At 37.4% G+C, this 17,069-nt stretch overlaps 1 protein-coding gene across 5 annotated transcripts; it reads right to left on the bottom strand.

Moving 5' to 3' along the window:
• fbxo25 (F-box protein 25) lies at positions 1–15,515 on the bottom strand. Of its 5 annotated transcripts, none has more exons than XM_031321807.2 (11): positions 15,289–15,452; positions 13,963–14,108; positions 7,081–7,184; positions 4,845–4,894; positions 4,623–4,715; positions 4,435–4,528; positions 3,744–3,928; positions 3,131–3,313; positions 2,538–2,681; positions 1,615–1,641; positions 1–1,144 (listed from the first exon to the last, which is right to left on the bottom strand). In XM_031321807.2, exons 2-11 carry the CDS (start codon positions 14,088–14,090, stop codon positions 1,055–1,057), a joined length of 1,098 nt encoding a protein of 365 aa, XP_031177667.1. In that variant the 5' UTR covers positions 14,091–14,108; positions 15,289–15,452; the 3' UTR covers positions 1–1,054. The 5 variants fall into 5 exon arrangements, with proteins under 5 accessions (XP_031177667.1, XP_035850964.1, XP_031177669.1 ...); XM_031321809.2 differs by having other exon boundaries at positions 1,055–1,144; positions 13,963–14,127; positions 15,289–15,515; XM_031321806.2 differs by having other exon boundaries at positions 1,055–1,144; positions 13,963–14,152; positions 15,277–15,405.
• Between the last annotated feature and the right edge of the window lie 1,554 nt (positions 15,516–17,069).

The following is a 17,069-nucleotide window of genomic DNA, read 5'->3' as shown; positions in this document are numbered from 1 at the left end:
TGTTATCTATTTCTTGTTTCTTCCTATTGAACAGCTTTTAGAAAGATTCAGTCTAGAGATTAAGAGGAAGAACAATAATCAGGAAACTTTGCTCCTGTGACCAATGACAAACTATTTTTCCTTGCTGTTTAAGATGCAAAGACATTTATATCAAAATCCAAGAAGCGGAAACTACAATTAGGTCAAGTCTAAAAACAGATCTTAATACAGTTAACAAAAGTCCCTGCGCCTCACAGTATAAAATGAAGAACAGAAACAGGTTTTTAGAAATATTTACTTATTTATAACTAGTTTCTGTCCCATATATTTCACAATAGTACCATCAAGAGTATTGGGATAGCAAATGAATATTACAAAAGTTGGAGGAAGGATACAAAACTCCCACCCCCACATAAATAAGGTTTAACATTTCTTCCGTCTGTCACTTGACAGTTCTGACAAAGTCGATTGTAAAAACTTGAACGGCTAAAGAAATTATTATATTATAACACTTCCAATGTACACAGAGCACAGCAATAATTCACAAAGGACAACATACAGTAAGTAAACACAGACTCAAACATGACATGCATTCAGTTATTGCAGAGAAATACCACCAGGACAAAACGGAGCAAAAGGCAGAATAGTTTAACCCCATTAAATAAACAACTAACACATGAGGCATCTTATCCTGCCACCCTGTAAATGTTGCCATTTAAAAAGTGTTACCATCTATCACCACCTACCTACATATACATATTATTATTGTATTTCCTCTGTTAGAAATAGCATTTTTTTGTCAAGAAGACAAAACATTTATACAGGAGGAGGAAAAAGATAAATGTTCTTTATATTTCACCTATCACCAACACTCTTAAAATCTACAAACATCCACATTAAATCTTTTCTATGCCTTATGGAAACACTTGTGCGTAAGGAAATGAAGACATAAAAAAGTCATCTCTTTCAGTTGAAGCCCTTTGTATTTGAGTTTATGACATTGAGGTCTCGTACACACTCTTGGTTTGGGAGTAAGAGTAAACGGACGCTTCGGTTGAAGAACAACACGGAGGGTTTAGAATTTGAAGAGGTCAATAAAGTGCTGCGGAGAAATGGGCATGAGGCAGCTGTCTGGGTTGTTGGCTGAGCATGGATGGCCACAGTCCTGGAAGACAGTAAACAACCACATTGTCAGAAAGAACCAGAAAGACCAGGAAACCCAAGGAGCAGCTATGCAGCAACCAGTAGTTACTATGATCATGGAAGGTCTTCAACACAAACTTAGTGATGGATTTACAAATGCCTGGTGCAACCGGACCCTGGACATTAGTATACACAGAGAAACATTTACGTTAAACTAAATGACAGTTTTCTTTCAGACACATGAACTCAACATTCAGAGGAATCTATGAACTTTAAGAATGCAGTTAAAGGCCATTAAATGTCAGTGAAAAAAGCGGCACTGTTTACTAAACACACCTCGAGCAAAACATGTGACATCAAGTGAAATTGAGAACAGTACGAGACAAAGCTTAACAAGTGGAAAAAGATAAGATATGAATCAGACCATCTGGGAAACATGAGACAAACTGGCAACTGACAGAAAACAGAAAGGCATGATGGGACGAAAAGTACCTTGAATAACAAAGCGAGGTGGCGATCCTTAAAGAATCAGGGAGAAGGGGAACCAGGAGAAGAGCCAGGAAGGAAGGGCGACAAGCAAGGAGAGGGACGCAAAGAGGGCAGAGGTTAAAAAAGTATAATGACCCAGTCAAGGAGGATGACAGGATTGTTGTATTCGCAAGGAGTATGAGAACAGATACTGTAGGAACAGCTGCATTTTGTAATCCAAGTACTGTTAGTCTGTGAAGATACACATCTTCCCCAGAAGTTATTAACGCAAACTTAATGTTACACATGGTTTAAGGTACGATCACGTGTCATGAAGGGCAGACAAGTCATTTGTTTGCCTTCTGGTCGCTACATAAACATGTACAGTATGGGCTAAACAAGTTCACAGCATCCATTGTACTGAAAACAACAAGAATTACTATAACCATCAGTGATAATGTATATGTATATGTGTCACTCATAAGTTCCTGTTACATAAACAGAACATGGAGGTTTTTTTTTACTATATAAAAATAGGATTCAATTTACTATTGTATATCTTTCTCACGGCATGCTAGAGACAGCTATCAGTGTGAGAGAGGCCGCGTGATTGGACCAAAGTGACTTGATTTGATAGACTCTCATGTCTGATCTATGTACAGTTTAAGAGATGTCAGGTCTGTGAGAAATGTCTCTTTAAATACTGCAGGTTTCATTTACTCTACACGCACTCTACTAAGCTACAGTCTACAACACTGAAAGGCCATAACCCTAACCCTAACGCTGAACTAACCAGTTAAACTTGCACTGAACCTATTGTTAATTTCTTTTAATGTAATGAACAACTTTTAATTTACATGCAGTCTGATGAACAGTACTGACTAGTCATATGGTGTTTCCTACATGAAATGAATGTGGTTGCAGGTGCGTGTTATCTTGTTCTTTACCTTCCAGAAGAGGATGCTACAGTGTTTGCAGAAGTGCAAGGTGTCGCCGTACTGCTCCCTCACTGGATAATGTTTCTTCAGGGTGAAGTACATCAGCTTCCAGTCCACACTTTCACTCTTTGATAGGACCAGCTTTCTACAGAACTGAGTGTGGATGGAAGGAAACACACATTTAAAAAAAAAAAACATTTAAAACCCAGGGGACAAGAAAGTAATTATAACTGGAGCAAAGTGTAATTAGATATAATTGAGGACCATTTCTCATTAACACCAATCCTGAGTGGGTGTTTATATAATGTGTGCGAGATAGTGTGTGTGTGTGTGTGTGTGTGTGTGTGTGTGTGTGTGTGCGTGTGTGTGCGTGTGTGTGTGTGTGTGTGTGAGAGAGAGAGAGAGACAGAGAGAGGGTGAAATAGATCAATGTGAGTAAATAGTGGCAATTCTGTCCTCTAGTGGTCAACTGGTAAACTACTTAGCAGCCATCTTTGGATGTTTTAGGCATATTCCTTTTAAAAAGCATTATTAAAATCACAGATTTAGCTGTATATTCAGACTGTCCATGTCTAATTAAACTAAATATGTTGTCCTCTCACCTGTTTGTCTGAGAAGTGAAAGTGGCAGAGTTTCTTCCACAGTATCCTGTTCTCGCTGAGGCTGTGCAAAGTAGGCGTGGCCTGCCCCAGGTTAATGATGTCATAGGCATCAGATAACTCGCAGAGGATCTTGTTTTGCATATGTAACGGCAAGTCGTTGAATGACATGCCACTGCATATTTGCTGGGGAGACAATTAAGATTGACACATTAAAATTCAGAGCTGGACTATAAAGAAAAACTCAAATATTCCTACATCACAGGAGTGTTTTTTTCCACTGAGAATGATGTGTTACAAGTCATACACAGCTGAGCATTAAATTACCTGGTCCAACAGATTAGTTGTCAATTCTTCACATTCCATATTTCATGTTGCTCACCCATTAAATTCAGCTTAGTGGGATCAGCATGTAAAGTGATCAGCGGTGAGGTCAGTAGATGCAAACCTACTGCACTATTCCCTTTTTAAAAGTCACATTTACATACAGGCAGCTTAAATTGACCTGGATGCGTGTTGAGGCCCAGAGCATGCTGAAAAACAAGTTTTGGGATGGAATACACACATGCAGACCCATGCACGTACACACACAAACAAACACCAGTACACCTTCTACCTTGGGGATCTGCAGGTTGTTGAGCTGGTGCTTCCATTCGTGAATGGTCTCCAGTCGGCACAACCAGATGTTTACGTTGCCCACGAGGACACACCTGCCAACATGGATGGTCAGACTGTGCAATGTCGAGCTCAGGTCGTGCAGCAAATCCTTAACAAGGCGCGGGTTGTAGTGGTCGTCGAGAACTAGTAGTGACATTTTAAAAACAAACACAAGACAATATTTTAGGGTGAAAAAGAAAACATTAGCAGCCAAAATGTAACATAATGTAACATGTAACTATATGTAAGAAAAATGCATCCTTTATACATTAACTGCTGAAAAGACCCTATATTTCACAGTACAAAAAAAGAAAAAAACATAAGATTGAAAAATACTTACCAACCACAGTTTCAAGTGAACACTGCATGATTTTTCACCACATATGTGGTAGAATAGATCTGTACTTTGCTCCACGAGGAAACGCAAACCCATGAACCACAAAATACTGGCGTGACGAAACAGTAGTCTCAAAAACAACATGTTCTGGTTGTTTTGAGCCTTAGACCATTTGGTAAAGAAATGTTCTTTCTGGGAAATATAAAGCTACTTTTACTAACACAACAAGAGCCTAAATTAGGTCTAGGATGCATCTACAGGAGTGCTGAGAAAATGTCTGCCTGTACAATATCTCCACCTCAGGCCTCCTTACCCTTTCGTACAATCTTCTCCAGTATATTGAAATAGTTTTTCTGTGCAGCTCCACTCAAAGAGGTCAGCTGAGACCTGGCTATTAGCTGGAAAAGCTATGGGAGAAAAACAGAGTAAGACAGTTAGAGGAAAAGAACAAGTCGGTATCAAAAGGATTCTCAATCAACATGTGTGATATTTATTGCTCACTTTTGCAACATAGTTAAATCTTCTTAAGTCCTGAATGGCACTGGAAAAGTCTAGACGGTTGAGGGCTTCACCAAGCGTGCAGTATCCATGTCGCTGTGTGTTAACATGAAAATACACACACATTCATTTTTATTAAATCATTATTTATTTAAAATACAAATATGTTTCAATCAACAGACAACAAACCCTTCATGTGAAATTTTCAGCAGCTGCAGCACTCACTTCTTTCGTGCTCCCTTTCTGCACATAGATCCATTTATCCGTGAAAACAACTGGACAAGGAAAAAACAAACAAACACATTAGTTAGCAGAGTTCATTTATTAAAGTGTTTTGATGTAAATGTTATTATATTACATTATCCCTCAGGTTCCAGTACAGGATTGGGACCAGCACTATTCCAAAAATAGTTATGGAGACCTGTGTTGCTCCGTACCAGGTCATAAAAAAATACTTCCTGAAGGTAATTTCTGGTTACCACTTACTGTAGACACAAAGATAATATGCTCTGTTAAGCAATATTGCCAAGGTCTCATCTCACAATATTTATATTTTGACGATGTACTGCTCTTATTAATTGTTTTGTATGTATATACATTGTAATCATAATGTAAGAGTTAAAGTATTTGTGAATTCATATGCACAGTACTGCAGAAATGTATTTTCTTTTTTAATCATCTGTCATCTGCTAGACACCATCAACAGAGGCAGAATGGCGGACAATAGCCCGGGACTTTGAACTGAAATTGCAGTTTCTACATTGCCTTAATGGAAAACACATCCACATACAACCTGCAGCAAAAAGAGGCAACCTCCACCATAATTACAAGGGTTGTTCTCTGTGGTAATGATGGCTGCTGTGGATGCAAACTATAAATTCATCTACGCTAGTTTGCGTAACCAAGGTAGGGTCTCAGACGCTGAAGTGTTCGCTCACTCTGACCTGTGCAAAGTGATGGACCAGGGCCTGCTGGACTTGCCTAAGCCTGAGCCTTTGCCCAACTCCGACATAATGATGCCATACATGTTTGTGGCCAATGATGCATATCCCCTAAGGGCTGACCTCATGTAGCCGTATCCATTCAGGCAGACGGCCCAAAGCTAAGGGGTAATAAACTACTACTACTCTAGGGCACAGAGAGTGGCAGAAAATGCATTTGGCATTCTTGCAAACAGGTTGAGAGTTTTCAGATCCACTATATGCTTAGAGCCAAAGAAGGTGGTTAAGATATATATGGCCACCCTATGCATCCATAACTTCCTCCGCAAGCGCAGGTCTGGGGCATATACACCACCAGCCTTTGAAGACTGGGAGAATGCTGATCACAACATAGCTGATGGAGCCTGAAGGAATCAAGGGATGGGGGCTTTGGAGCCATTGGAGCATAGAAGGGAGTGCAACCCAACTGCTATTGCATGATTGCTTTGTCTCACCAGAAGGTTGCTTCTCTTGGCAGGAGGAACACATATTGTGGGAATGTCACAGTAGTTATTAAAGGGGCACACTAGAAGACTTTCCCTTGGATTTTTAATATTTGCCTTAATTTGCATAATCTTGAGTCTTGTTTTCTTGCTAGATATGTTTGTTTTTTTAATATATATTTTTTACATGTTGTACAGCATTTGCATTTAAGGTTTTTTGTTTTGAAAAGTGCTAAAAAAAAAAAAAAAAAAGATTATTACTATTATTGTAAAAATCAGGGTTAAAGTCGTGTAGTGTGAACTTGGCATAAATACAGCAGAATGGACTGCAGTGATGAAAGAGATATATTCAGATCCTTTACTTAAGAAAATGTATACAATACAATATATACGCCATTACAAGTAAGTCCTGCATTAAGGGTAACAAATCTTAAGTAGAAGTATGCGAGTACTGTCAGCAAAACTACTGTACTTTCGTTTTCTTTTTTGATATAAACAAACGAAAGTTACAATTTAGTGTTTCTCACTAAATGCATTGTGTGTGTCCTTGGGATCTCAGAAGTATGGAATGCCAATTTCTATAACAATGCTTCATATTTTGAGACCATCATATAATTTGTAAGTAAAGTAAATCTTAACCTACATAGCATCTATTAACTATAGCAGTCAAAAAAAATTTGTGTGGTATAGAGTACAATACGTCTGATATGCAGTGAAGTAGAAGTATAAACAGCAAATAATGGAAGACCTCAAGTAGAGTACGAGTACCCTATTTAGTTACATTTAACCACTGATTAACTGCACAACTAATCTTAGGTGATAACTTACCAAGTAAATAACAAGTCTTTAGTCCAATAAATCTAAATGCAAACAAAGCTTTCAATAGGTGATGGCCTCTTCACTCCAATTATGACTTGTGATTCCCTTTATTTCTTCTCTGCTTTTTTTCTCCTTTTTTCTTTTAAAAACGGTCTTTAATTTTCGTACCACAAACTTTTTATGAAGTTAAAATAGTGATTATGTGTTGCTGAAACTCACACTGGGATTTGGTGTTATTGTTGTAGAGGTCCTTTTTCCTCTTTGTGGTGGCGAGCTCACACACATCTCCAACAAACAGATTCTCTTTGTTGTCACTGCAGAGCCTGTTTAGACAAGGCATTGGGGTGAATTTGTTAATAGCATTGCATGAAAGTGTCACCAGTGCAACTGAACTACAATGTAAAGAAGCCTGCAGCAAGTCAGTGACTCTTTAATAATGTCCTGTATATCACTCTGTTGCAATGGCATGATAGATCCAGCACAGGAAGTGCTGCAGTATTTTGGGGTTAACAGAGCCAGCACATATGCAGGAAAGTAAATCAGCTTGAAGCTGCTTCATTTTGCTAAGACAGGTGTAACAGGAGTCAGAGTAGTCAAGAGATGTGACATTATAACAATTCACAGTGTCTGTTATGATGGATGAAACACAGCAGATGGCAGACATATATCAGTCTGAGAGACAGAATCACAGATGTGACTCAGACAGTATTTTCTCAGAAAACAGGCAAAACATTTTGGGATCTCAATCTGAGCTCTGTTATTTCTGGCGGCCATTCTGGGCCTGCTTGATTAATAAGTGGCCTTGTTATTTCTGATAAGATAGATCTTAACATTTTGGCAGCTGACCTCAACTTGAAGTATGTTGACATGGGAGGTTTGAATTGGCCCAACTATAACACAAACCCAAATGAAAGCATGTATCGTGTGAGAGCATGTTAATACACTTGATATACATGGGTGTGTGTTTGTGAGGGTCTGTGCACATTTCTTGCTATTTACATTGAATTTAAATGCTTTAGAACAGTGCAGAGCTACATTCTCACCTCTTTGTATCCAGTCTTGCAGAATGAATCAGTTTAATGAAATGACAGCAAGACCATTGCATGTTTGAGTCTTATCAATGTCTTCATTTAATATTAACATTTGCTCTCAAATGTGTCAAATCAAATAATAGATATGTTAATGTTCTACATGCAATAACTATGTATGCAAACACCTGTGTTTGTAGTTTGTGCCTGTATGTTCTCTTTATACTTGTGGCTACAACTACTTAGCCATCAAACTGTAGCCTCTTGTACCTTTGACTTACTGTGCCTTTTTGTAATATAAATTTCATCACCGTCCTAAACAGGACTGAAAGATGCCTAAAATACCCTTGAGAAGATATGAGGCCTGAGGAGAGCAATATGTCTCTTTGCAGAGTACTACTACTGTAAAAACTTGCAATATTTTCTTCTAATGCAAATAAAATATAATTACATAAAATACAATGAAGCAGTAATTGTTATCTGCACTAAGATCTATTCATCTGTAACTAGACATTCTAATACTAATGACCTTTAACAGATCAAAGGACTGGACTGGTGATTGACTCCCCAAGCATTGATAATCCATTGGCTGAAGTTGAGCACCCAACTGGCAACACTACCAACCAAGAGTCAGCTGATTGTACTGGGAAATAATACCGTTACAATATGTTATTAGTATTGGGGCTGATAATTAATAATTAATTAAATAAATTATTCCCACTACATCACATTCTTTCCTATTATCATATATGTGAATGATTAATTATTAATGTGTGTAAATATGTGATTTCATTTATTTCAGGCATATTTGTCTTTATTTGTGGCTGTGGTGCTGGAGCTGAGCAATGAACAAGCAATATGAGTACCTATGATTGGGCTCAAAAAGATTTTAATGGGCATATTTCACTATTTTTGACATTTGAGAGTAAAAAAAAAAGAAATTTAGAAAATAATCGGCAGATAAATCGATAATGAAGATAATTGTTAGTTGCAGTCATAGAGCTAAACCACCTCTGTCTGCACAGGTGCCCCAACCAACTAGCCTAGCAACAAGGACATGGTCCATCAACAGCTTCCCACCTGCAAACACTGTATCTGCAAGATATTTTGAGTTGCCATCCTTGGGCTTAAAAACATTATAATAGGCATATGTCACTATTTTCTGATTATCTATAGAAACACTTGAATGCAACAGGGTATTTATTCTTATGAAAAATACAAGGGCTATGTTCTGTTAGTGAGCTTTCAGAAGCTGGAGGAAATCTTTACTTCACCAATCACAATCTGGATGATTTCACACCGAAACTAATTTACTTTTCCCTCCAGAATAAGTGAAGGCAGGGCTTTGCTTGTCTGACTGTGAAGTCAACAGGTTGAATGGGCACTACAGTAATCTCTCGTCTCTATCCATTTATCCAATTGCTAAGGCATACACACAAACACACATGCAAGCACAGTAATCTGTCACAGTGAGTTACAAGTGAGGAATGCAATAGCTTGACCTTTTAACACAGGTTGCATGCAGAGCACCGCCCTCCACAGAGACAATAAAAGACATCACACAGCAGCAGGAATGTTGCGAAGGGTTTATGGATATTTAAAATGTACCCTGAAATACATAAGCTAAGGGATGAGGGTTATGTAGGAAGTCAACATAAACCAGGAAGAAAACAAATAGAGTATGTGGAAGACATTTAGCTGTTACACTTTTCTTACTCACTGTTAGATAGATGCATTCAAGTTTCATTTATAACGTGCTTTGACAAATGCAAGTTGACTTAACAATCAAGGCAATTCATACAGTGTCAGATAAATGATCTGTTACAGAAATTGACAGTAAAGTGGTGGTCAAATACTTAGCTGACACTGAACTTTCCAGCACCTATCTGGCACTTGAGTGTTTGTAGATAATAGGTGATAGAGGTTTGTTGATGTAAAAAGATACATAAACTACTTCTGTAACACAGTATACCAAGCCAGGGTCCACCATAATGCTTTTCTTTCTGTCTGGCCCTAAATGTGTTGGTCTGCCAAGTGTACCTCTGACTGTTGCATGACGTCACTGGCCTTTCTGAGTGAAGCTGCATTTGGAGAGTGGCCAATTTGAACAGATGACATCATTAGTTATTGTCTGATGTTGTGTCCTGTGCCTTTTAGTGAAAAGACTGCTGACCAAGACTGCTGACCAGCTAATGTGACACTGTAAGGTACTGTTAGTTGATCAATAGAAGAGGCGACACTGTGACTTGAGGGAGATATCACCAACTGGTGCTGAGCTTCCATCCTTCACCCCATCAGCACCAGCAGGACACCAGCGTCCTGCTCACTGTTTAAGTGAGGCTTGCTAGTCAAATGGTTAGTGTATCGTTCTATCCCTGCTGAACACTGCAATGACAAACTTGAGAGTTTACACAGTTCTATTTTTATTATAGCCGGTAATAAGTATTTCTTTTATGTACATTTTTACTTAATTGTTTTTGATGAAACGAGGCACATCTTTACATGTGTGATGCGACTTTACTCATCTGTCTTTGCACTTGTTTTATGTCTTTTTAAAATTGTATTTGTTCTTATGAATGATAATACCCAATTTCCTCCCACTGTATACTGGAGAAAATTTAAAAAAAATCTAACTTGTATCTTGTAGTCAGAAAATCAATTGCTCTGGTCCTTAAAAGCAAAATGAGCTATCATGTTTGATTGTAACCCCTGCAGCTAAGTTAGGCCCTGGCCCAATCTCCTTAACAGGGGGAAGAGGCTGACGCCATGAACAGTATGAACAAACTAGTGACAGAAATAGCAAGCCTCACAGGACCACACTACCCCTCAACACATACTATATAAAGAAGGAGCAGACAAATATAGTAAAAAGGATAAATAAGTAGTGTAGATGTAGCCTAAGAATGGGACCCTCCTTTTTTCTCTCCTTTTATGTGACGACTCATTGTCAGTTGGCATGCGTCAAAACAAAACATGTTTCCTGCAGATAACAAGGCAAGCTTTCCTGCTTGGAGGCAACCCAGACTGCCCACAGGGCCACATGTAATACAGACCAGAAAGCCTGAAATAGGATAACTTGTTTTAGTTCAGCTGCTTTCAACAAACAATGGTTGTTAAGTCTTTAAACCCACTAAACGCCTCTGAGAGGGACAGTATTTTAAAAGTGCACAGCAGTCATTTGACCGTAGTTGTTTTTTGTGTGCTCCCGTCAGAAGAACTGGCATGTATGTATGGTAACATTCATCACACAACTCCAAGCAGCAACCCCTGTTCCAGGATTTACATGTTGCACCAGTTCCAAACATCCAAAAGTAACTCCAGGAGATGGATCCTAAACAAGAAGTTCTATATTGACTTTCTGTAACTTTCTGTGCTGGTCTGGCACTATGTAGGATTTCAGGGAATCTAAAAAACATGCCTTATACACCAACATGTTTTACTGTAGAAGAAGTCAGACATCAGGTATAATCCTGTTTCCTGAGTCTTTACCACGGCTAAAACCTAACTTGATGAAAACACGAACAATTACCCAATACTATGAAATCTTTAGTTTTCAATAATGACATAGGCCTTTGCAGGTTAAGTCAGTGTCACTATGTTATAACAGGTTATATACAACAACCAGGTTGCATGACTTCTTTCGAATGTGTGCCCATAAACAACAAGAATGTGTGTGTATTTCTTTGAGGGGAGAGTTTGCACAATATACTTAGTTCACACACACAAAAACACCTGACCTTAATAGTTCAGATTCTGATCCACAATAAGGTAAAAAAAAAAAAAAACATATCTTATAAGTCAACTCAAAAACCTCTATTAGGCTGAGAACCTCCACCTCAATTATTTTGAATATTTATCTTTTCTTTAACATGATAAACTAAGAGGTTTGTAAGTATCATGTAAATTTAGCCTCTTGAGTAAACCCAACCCTATACTCAACTCTGTCTGTTGCCATGACGCCCCTTTGGCAATAACAGGCTGCAATTGTGGGATGCAAATCACCTCATCAAAGACTCTCTGCTTTAGCCCTGATAAGAGTTTGTGGCTTAATTATTTTTTTCTTTCTGTACAGCAGAAGTACAGCAGCTATGGTCAGTGCACAATTTCCTCTGTTATTATCTACTGACTCCCTGACTTCCTTTTCCCTCTAATCTATTAAGCATTTTTACAAACAAGTACATTTAGTTTGCAGCCAGGCATTAAAACATACTGTAGCTCACATAAATACATCAACCACAGCAAACATCAACAATCCATGGTCAAAACAGATCCTTTTTAGTCATCGCTAAAACCCAGTCTTGGTAGTTTAGAGGTCTAAGACAAAGACTATGCAACCATGTGTTACATGGTGTAATGACTCAAATCTCTGAATATACAGTATTAGGAGTCAAAATAAAAGTGCAATAAAAAATACTTTGATTACATTTAATTAAATACATGCTGGGCTCTGAATATAATGCAGTTCTTATTTAGTACAGTAGTCCTTTCTGTCATTTATTAAAGCCAAAGGTGAAGGCAGACTATGTAAAGAAGAGGGCTGGACAATATGGTTGAAATCAATATCATTATGTTATGTTATTTTACTTTTATGGTTACTGTCTGACAAAATTTTTTGTCATCATTATTCCAGATTTTATTGTGTGGGTTTTACTAAGAAACCAGCCTTTTACGAATAGTAAAGGGTTTAAGGTTGAAATTAAATAAGATCACTAATTACAACAAAGTGTGAATTTCAAATCAATAGGGTTTCGGGTTGAAATGAGATCACCAATTACAACAAAGTGTGAATTTCAACTGGTTGACATGAGATCACTAATCAAAATCTAATTACAAAAAGTGTGAATTCAACCAAAAGGGTTTTGCGAAGTTTTTCCTTTCCAAATATAGAAACTAAGACTTATAGTGACGACTATATTTTAAAATAAAGTACTTTTTCCACGCCAGAATGGGTGGCAAACAGAGTAAGATACACGTCCCAGGGGGACCAATAGTGAATATGATGATTTTTTTTTTTGTCATCATTATTCCAGATTTCACTGTGTTGGTTTTACTAAGAACCAGCCTTTTACGAATAGTAAAGGGTTTAAGGCTGAAATAAGATCACTAATTGCAAAAAGTGTGAATTTCAATCAATAGGGTTTTTGCGAAGTTTTTCCAAAGAAAGAATCTAAGACTTATACTGACGACTATATTTTAAAATAAAAGTACTTTTTCCACGCCAAGATGGGTGGCAAACAGAGTAAACCACACGTCCCAGGGGGACCAATAGTGGATATGATGACAGAAAGAGAAGGGAGAAGAAAAAAATAAAAATAAAAATGGGCCGGAATGTAAAAGGCGAGTAAAAGTAATCTCGTATTTTATCTGCTTTTATATGTTTAACTGTTTTTAACTGCTCTTTAATGTTTAATTTCTTATACTGCATTGTAACTTTTATTCTCATATTTTATCTGTTTTTAATTTATTTGTTTTTATGTAAAGTACTTTGAATTGCCCTGTTGCTGAAATGTGCTATACAAATAAAGCTGCCTTGCCTTGCCAATCTGCCTATGTTATTAAGATATATCACGTATTAAAACCTGTAATAAAGTTGGTGTCCAATGCAATAAACTGTGATATTGTTAATTAAATCAGACAAAACTCAAATGTCAAATGAAAAACTCCACAAATTAATTGTAGTAGTTTCTAATTCAATTTTACTCAGAATCATTACTTTAATTTTCTTTTTGTCACACATTTTAATTATATAATCAAGATATGATACTAGTAAAAGTCAATACATGTTTATATCCACATGTCATCCAGCCCTAGCGTATACTACTGAATGCTTGTAGAAAATAATCTAAGCACAGCAAACTACTGAGGACTATATGGACAATATCATTTTATTCTTAAATGCATGTGGCAACTGTGTACTGGGTTTCTAATACATTTAAAAAATGTGTATGCAGTCAGTTAAGCCCAATCTAACCTGATAACACACTGACTCATTAACCATATAAAGTATGACACTGGAATAACAATGCCATTAAAGGCAGATATAGATGACAAAGGTGAACAATATAGTACTTACTCTTTCAAGTGTATCTCTCTGTTGCTATCTTCCAACTCATGTCCATAGAAGATAATCCTCTTCCATCCATGCTCTGTCTTTGTCCAGCTCCATCCTGGTGACCTCCAGTCCTTGCCCAAGAAAGGCATTTTAGCTGGGAGGGGGGACTGTGAGCAGAGAGAACACCTGCAGGATTTGTCTTTGTGCTCTTTGGAGGAAAAGAAAGGCCATAATAAGCAGATGAATACCTAATTGAAAATGTAATAACTACTTAATACTTAATGTTGGGTTTAGGGCTGGGCAATATATATCGATATTATATCGATATCGTGATATTACAAACTTTGGATATGGCTTACGTGTTGTCTTTTCCTGGTTTTAAAGGCTGCATTAGAGTAAAGTTATGTCATTTTCTGAACTCACCAGACTGTTCTAGCTGTTCTGTTACTTTCCTTTAACCACTTACTTAGTCATTATATCCACATTATTGATGATTATTTATCCAAAATCTAATTGTGGAAATATTTTGTGAAAACACCAACTGTCAACTCTAGAATATCGTTGCAATATCGACACCGAGGTATTTGGTCAAGAATACCGTGATATCTGATTTTCTCCATATCGCCCGGACCTAGTCCTCTCATGGGTTAAAAAAATCAATTTTCCTAAAAACTTTATTGATGTTGCTCATATTCATTTTCCTGTCTTTAAATTCAAATCAAGGAATAAACTGAAAATTAAACACTAAAATTCAAGATGAAAGATTCAAACTTGAGTTTAGAAATTGCACCAGTTAAAATGGCCTTTTTTGGGGCATTCAAAGAGAAGAACTTAAGACATATACATTCAGATTTTCAAAATATTTCAATGCTAAAAATACAGTAATATTATTTTTTTTATTTTATTTAAACAATAAACGTTATCATGGCCTTGGTTCGTCTGCAGTCTACAACTACATGTTCATATCAGGTTACTGTCTGACAACAACTGCCAAATAAACAGGGCCATTGGATTTATAAACGTTTATTGAGCATATAATCGCTATATTACGGGTAAACACTAGGATGCAAAATGATCTACTAAGCCATATTGCTTTGATAACACTCCTGACATCGACTATGACGCATTTAACTTTAGCATTTGTAAAAAAAAAAAAAATAATAACAGCATTAGCAAACGCTGTTCAAATCGTTTCAACGCTTAACGGCAAAAAAAAATAAAAAATGAAGATAAGTCAAGCTGTCAGTTGGTTCAACACATAAAATCGCCACAGGAAGAAAATAAAGAATCTCAACTGCACTATAACAGAGCTGGACAAAACTACAACTACAAAACGGCTAAACAAACCTTAAGTGACTCCTTTGTTGTGTATCGTCTGTCAGCGCTTCTGCTTCTTCGTCTCTGCTCTGCTGCAATTGCTGGAAATATTGACGGAAGTAAACACAGTGCGGACTCTGGAATTCGTCCACGCCCCCTGATGCTCTCTGATTGGACGAAACGTCAGCATTTATCTTGTTGCTACCCAGAGTCGCGTCGCTGATTTGCTTGCAAAGGCTGTCAATCAATTATTTCTCTTTATCCATTAAGTTTTGTTGAGGCTTTCTTCCACACGTGACAGAGGACTGCGCACATGTACTTATGTTTTGATTTTGAGATGGGGGATGGGAACAGGACCACTGGACGGTTGTTTGTAAGTAATGATGATAATGTGGTTATTAAGGAACACTTTTTTAAACAGATATAAACTTAGAGTTTTAATATAAATACATTTTTTTTTTTTTAACAACAAGTTGTGTGAACTTTATTATGAGAATTAGGGATACCATATTTAGTTTAATTGACCATATTTTTTAAACCACAATCAAGTCTCATGTCATTCAGAGGAAGTATTTATTCAAGTCACAAGTCCTTTAGAGCAAGTTCAAGTCAACTCACAAGTCTTTATGCGCAAATTCCAAAGTCATGATGCAGGTATTCCAGGTATCTGAATGCTAAAATGACACAATGAACTGCAAATTGTTATTTTGCAAAGCTGTGTTAATACTGTGTTTTACATAGCTGAGACCTCTCAATGCTTAGGCCTAATAATTAAAGTCAGAGCTTGTCACCAGAAGGCTGTTTTCACATCCATCTGTTTAAGGTGGAAAGTTGTCACAAGAGGGACAGGGTCTGAATAGCTGCTGCCATTAGATGTTATGCTTTGTTGGCAAAATACTATTGCAAGAACTAAAAATAGCATTACATATCAAGCATCCATCCAGACTGGTTTATGTGTGGTTATCTTTGTTATGTGATTGCAGTGCTGTCAAAGGTTTGACAGGCCAGCCATCATAGAGTTGCTGTGATTTTAACACTAATTAGGTTCAGTGTTGTTGTTAGATACTGCCCCCTTTAGACCACATACAGTAGGCCTACATTCGAAATATGTAACCACTACAAGCAGTATGCTATACTGTATTCACACTATCATTGATTCATTCCTGAACAAGCCTACTGGGCAAAGGCCCAGGAGCCTAAAGTGCCAGGGCACCACAAAGAAACATAAAACAACTACAAAGAGATGTTAAGCAACTGCAAAGAGACACAAAACCACAGAGAGATGTGTAACAACCACAAAGACACGCAAAACAACAAAAAAGAGGCAAAAGCATCACAAAGTCTGTGTCTTGCTCCTAAGATGGTGGGGCCTTTTGTATGTCTGTGCCCAGCGGCCCATTGCCTCATAATCCGGCCATGCCCACCATGGGCCTTATTGATATATACTAGGGCTGAACGATTTTTGAAAATAATGTAATTGCGATTTTTTTCCCAAATATTGCGATTCGATATTCGATTATTTTTTTCTTTTGTATTATTCAACAAAGAATAATAATATAATAATTTATAGTATATGAACACACAATTACACACTAAGTTACACAGTTAAATAAGTAAAAATATAGTATATATATATATATACAACACACACACACACACACACACACACACACACACAACAGTGTATTTTTTTTATAGTGCACAGAGAGGAGCTGCCTCTAGCCCCTCCCCCTCGTGAAGTTGCGTGCTGCCGTGTGCACTTGTTCAGAGAGGCTATCGTTGCGTTAGCTAGTTGCTGGTGTTCTTGCCGT

Source organism: Sander lucioperca, chromosome 19 (assembly GCF_008315115.2).
Source record: "Sander lucioperca isolate FBNREF2018 chromosome 19, SLUC_FBN_1.2, whole genome shotgun sequence".
Classification (NCBI taxonomy): domain Eukaryota; kingdom Metazoa; phylum Chordata; class Actinopteri; order Perciformes; family Percidae; genus Sander; species Sander lucioperca.
This window is presented reverse-complemented; position numbering and strand designations above follow the sequence as displayed.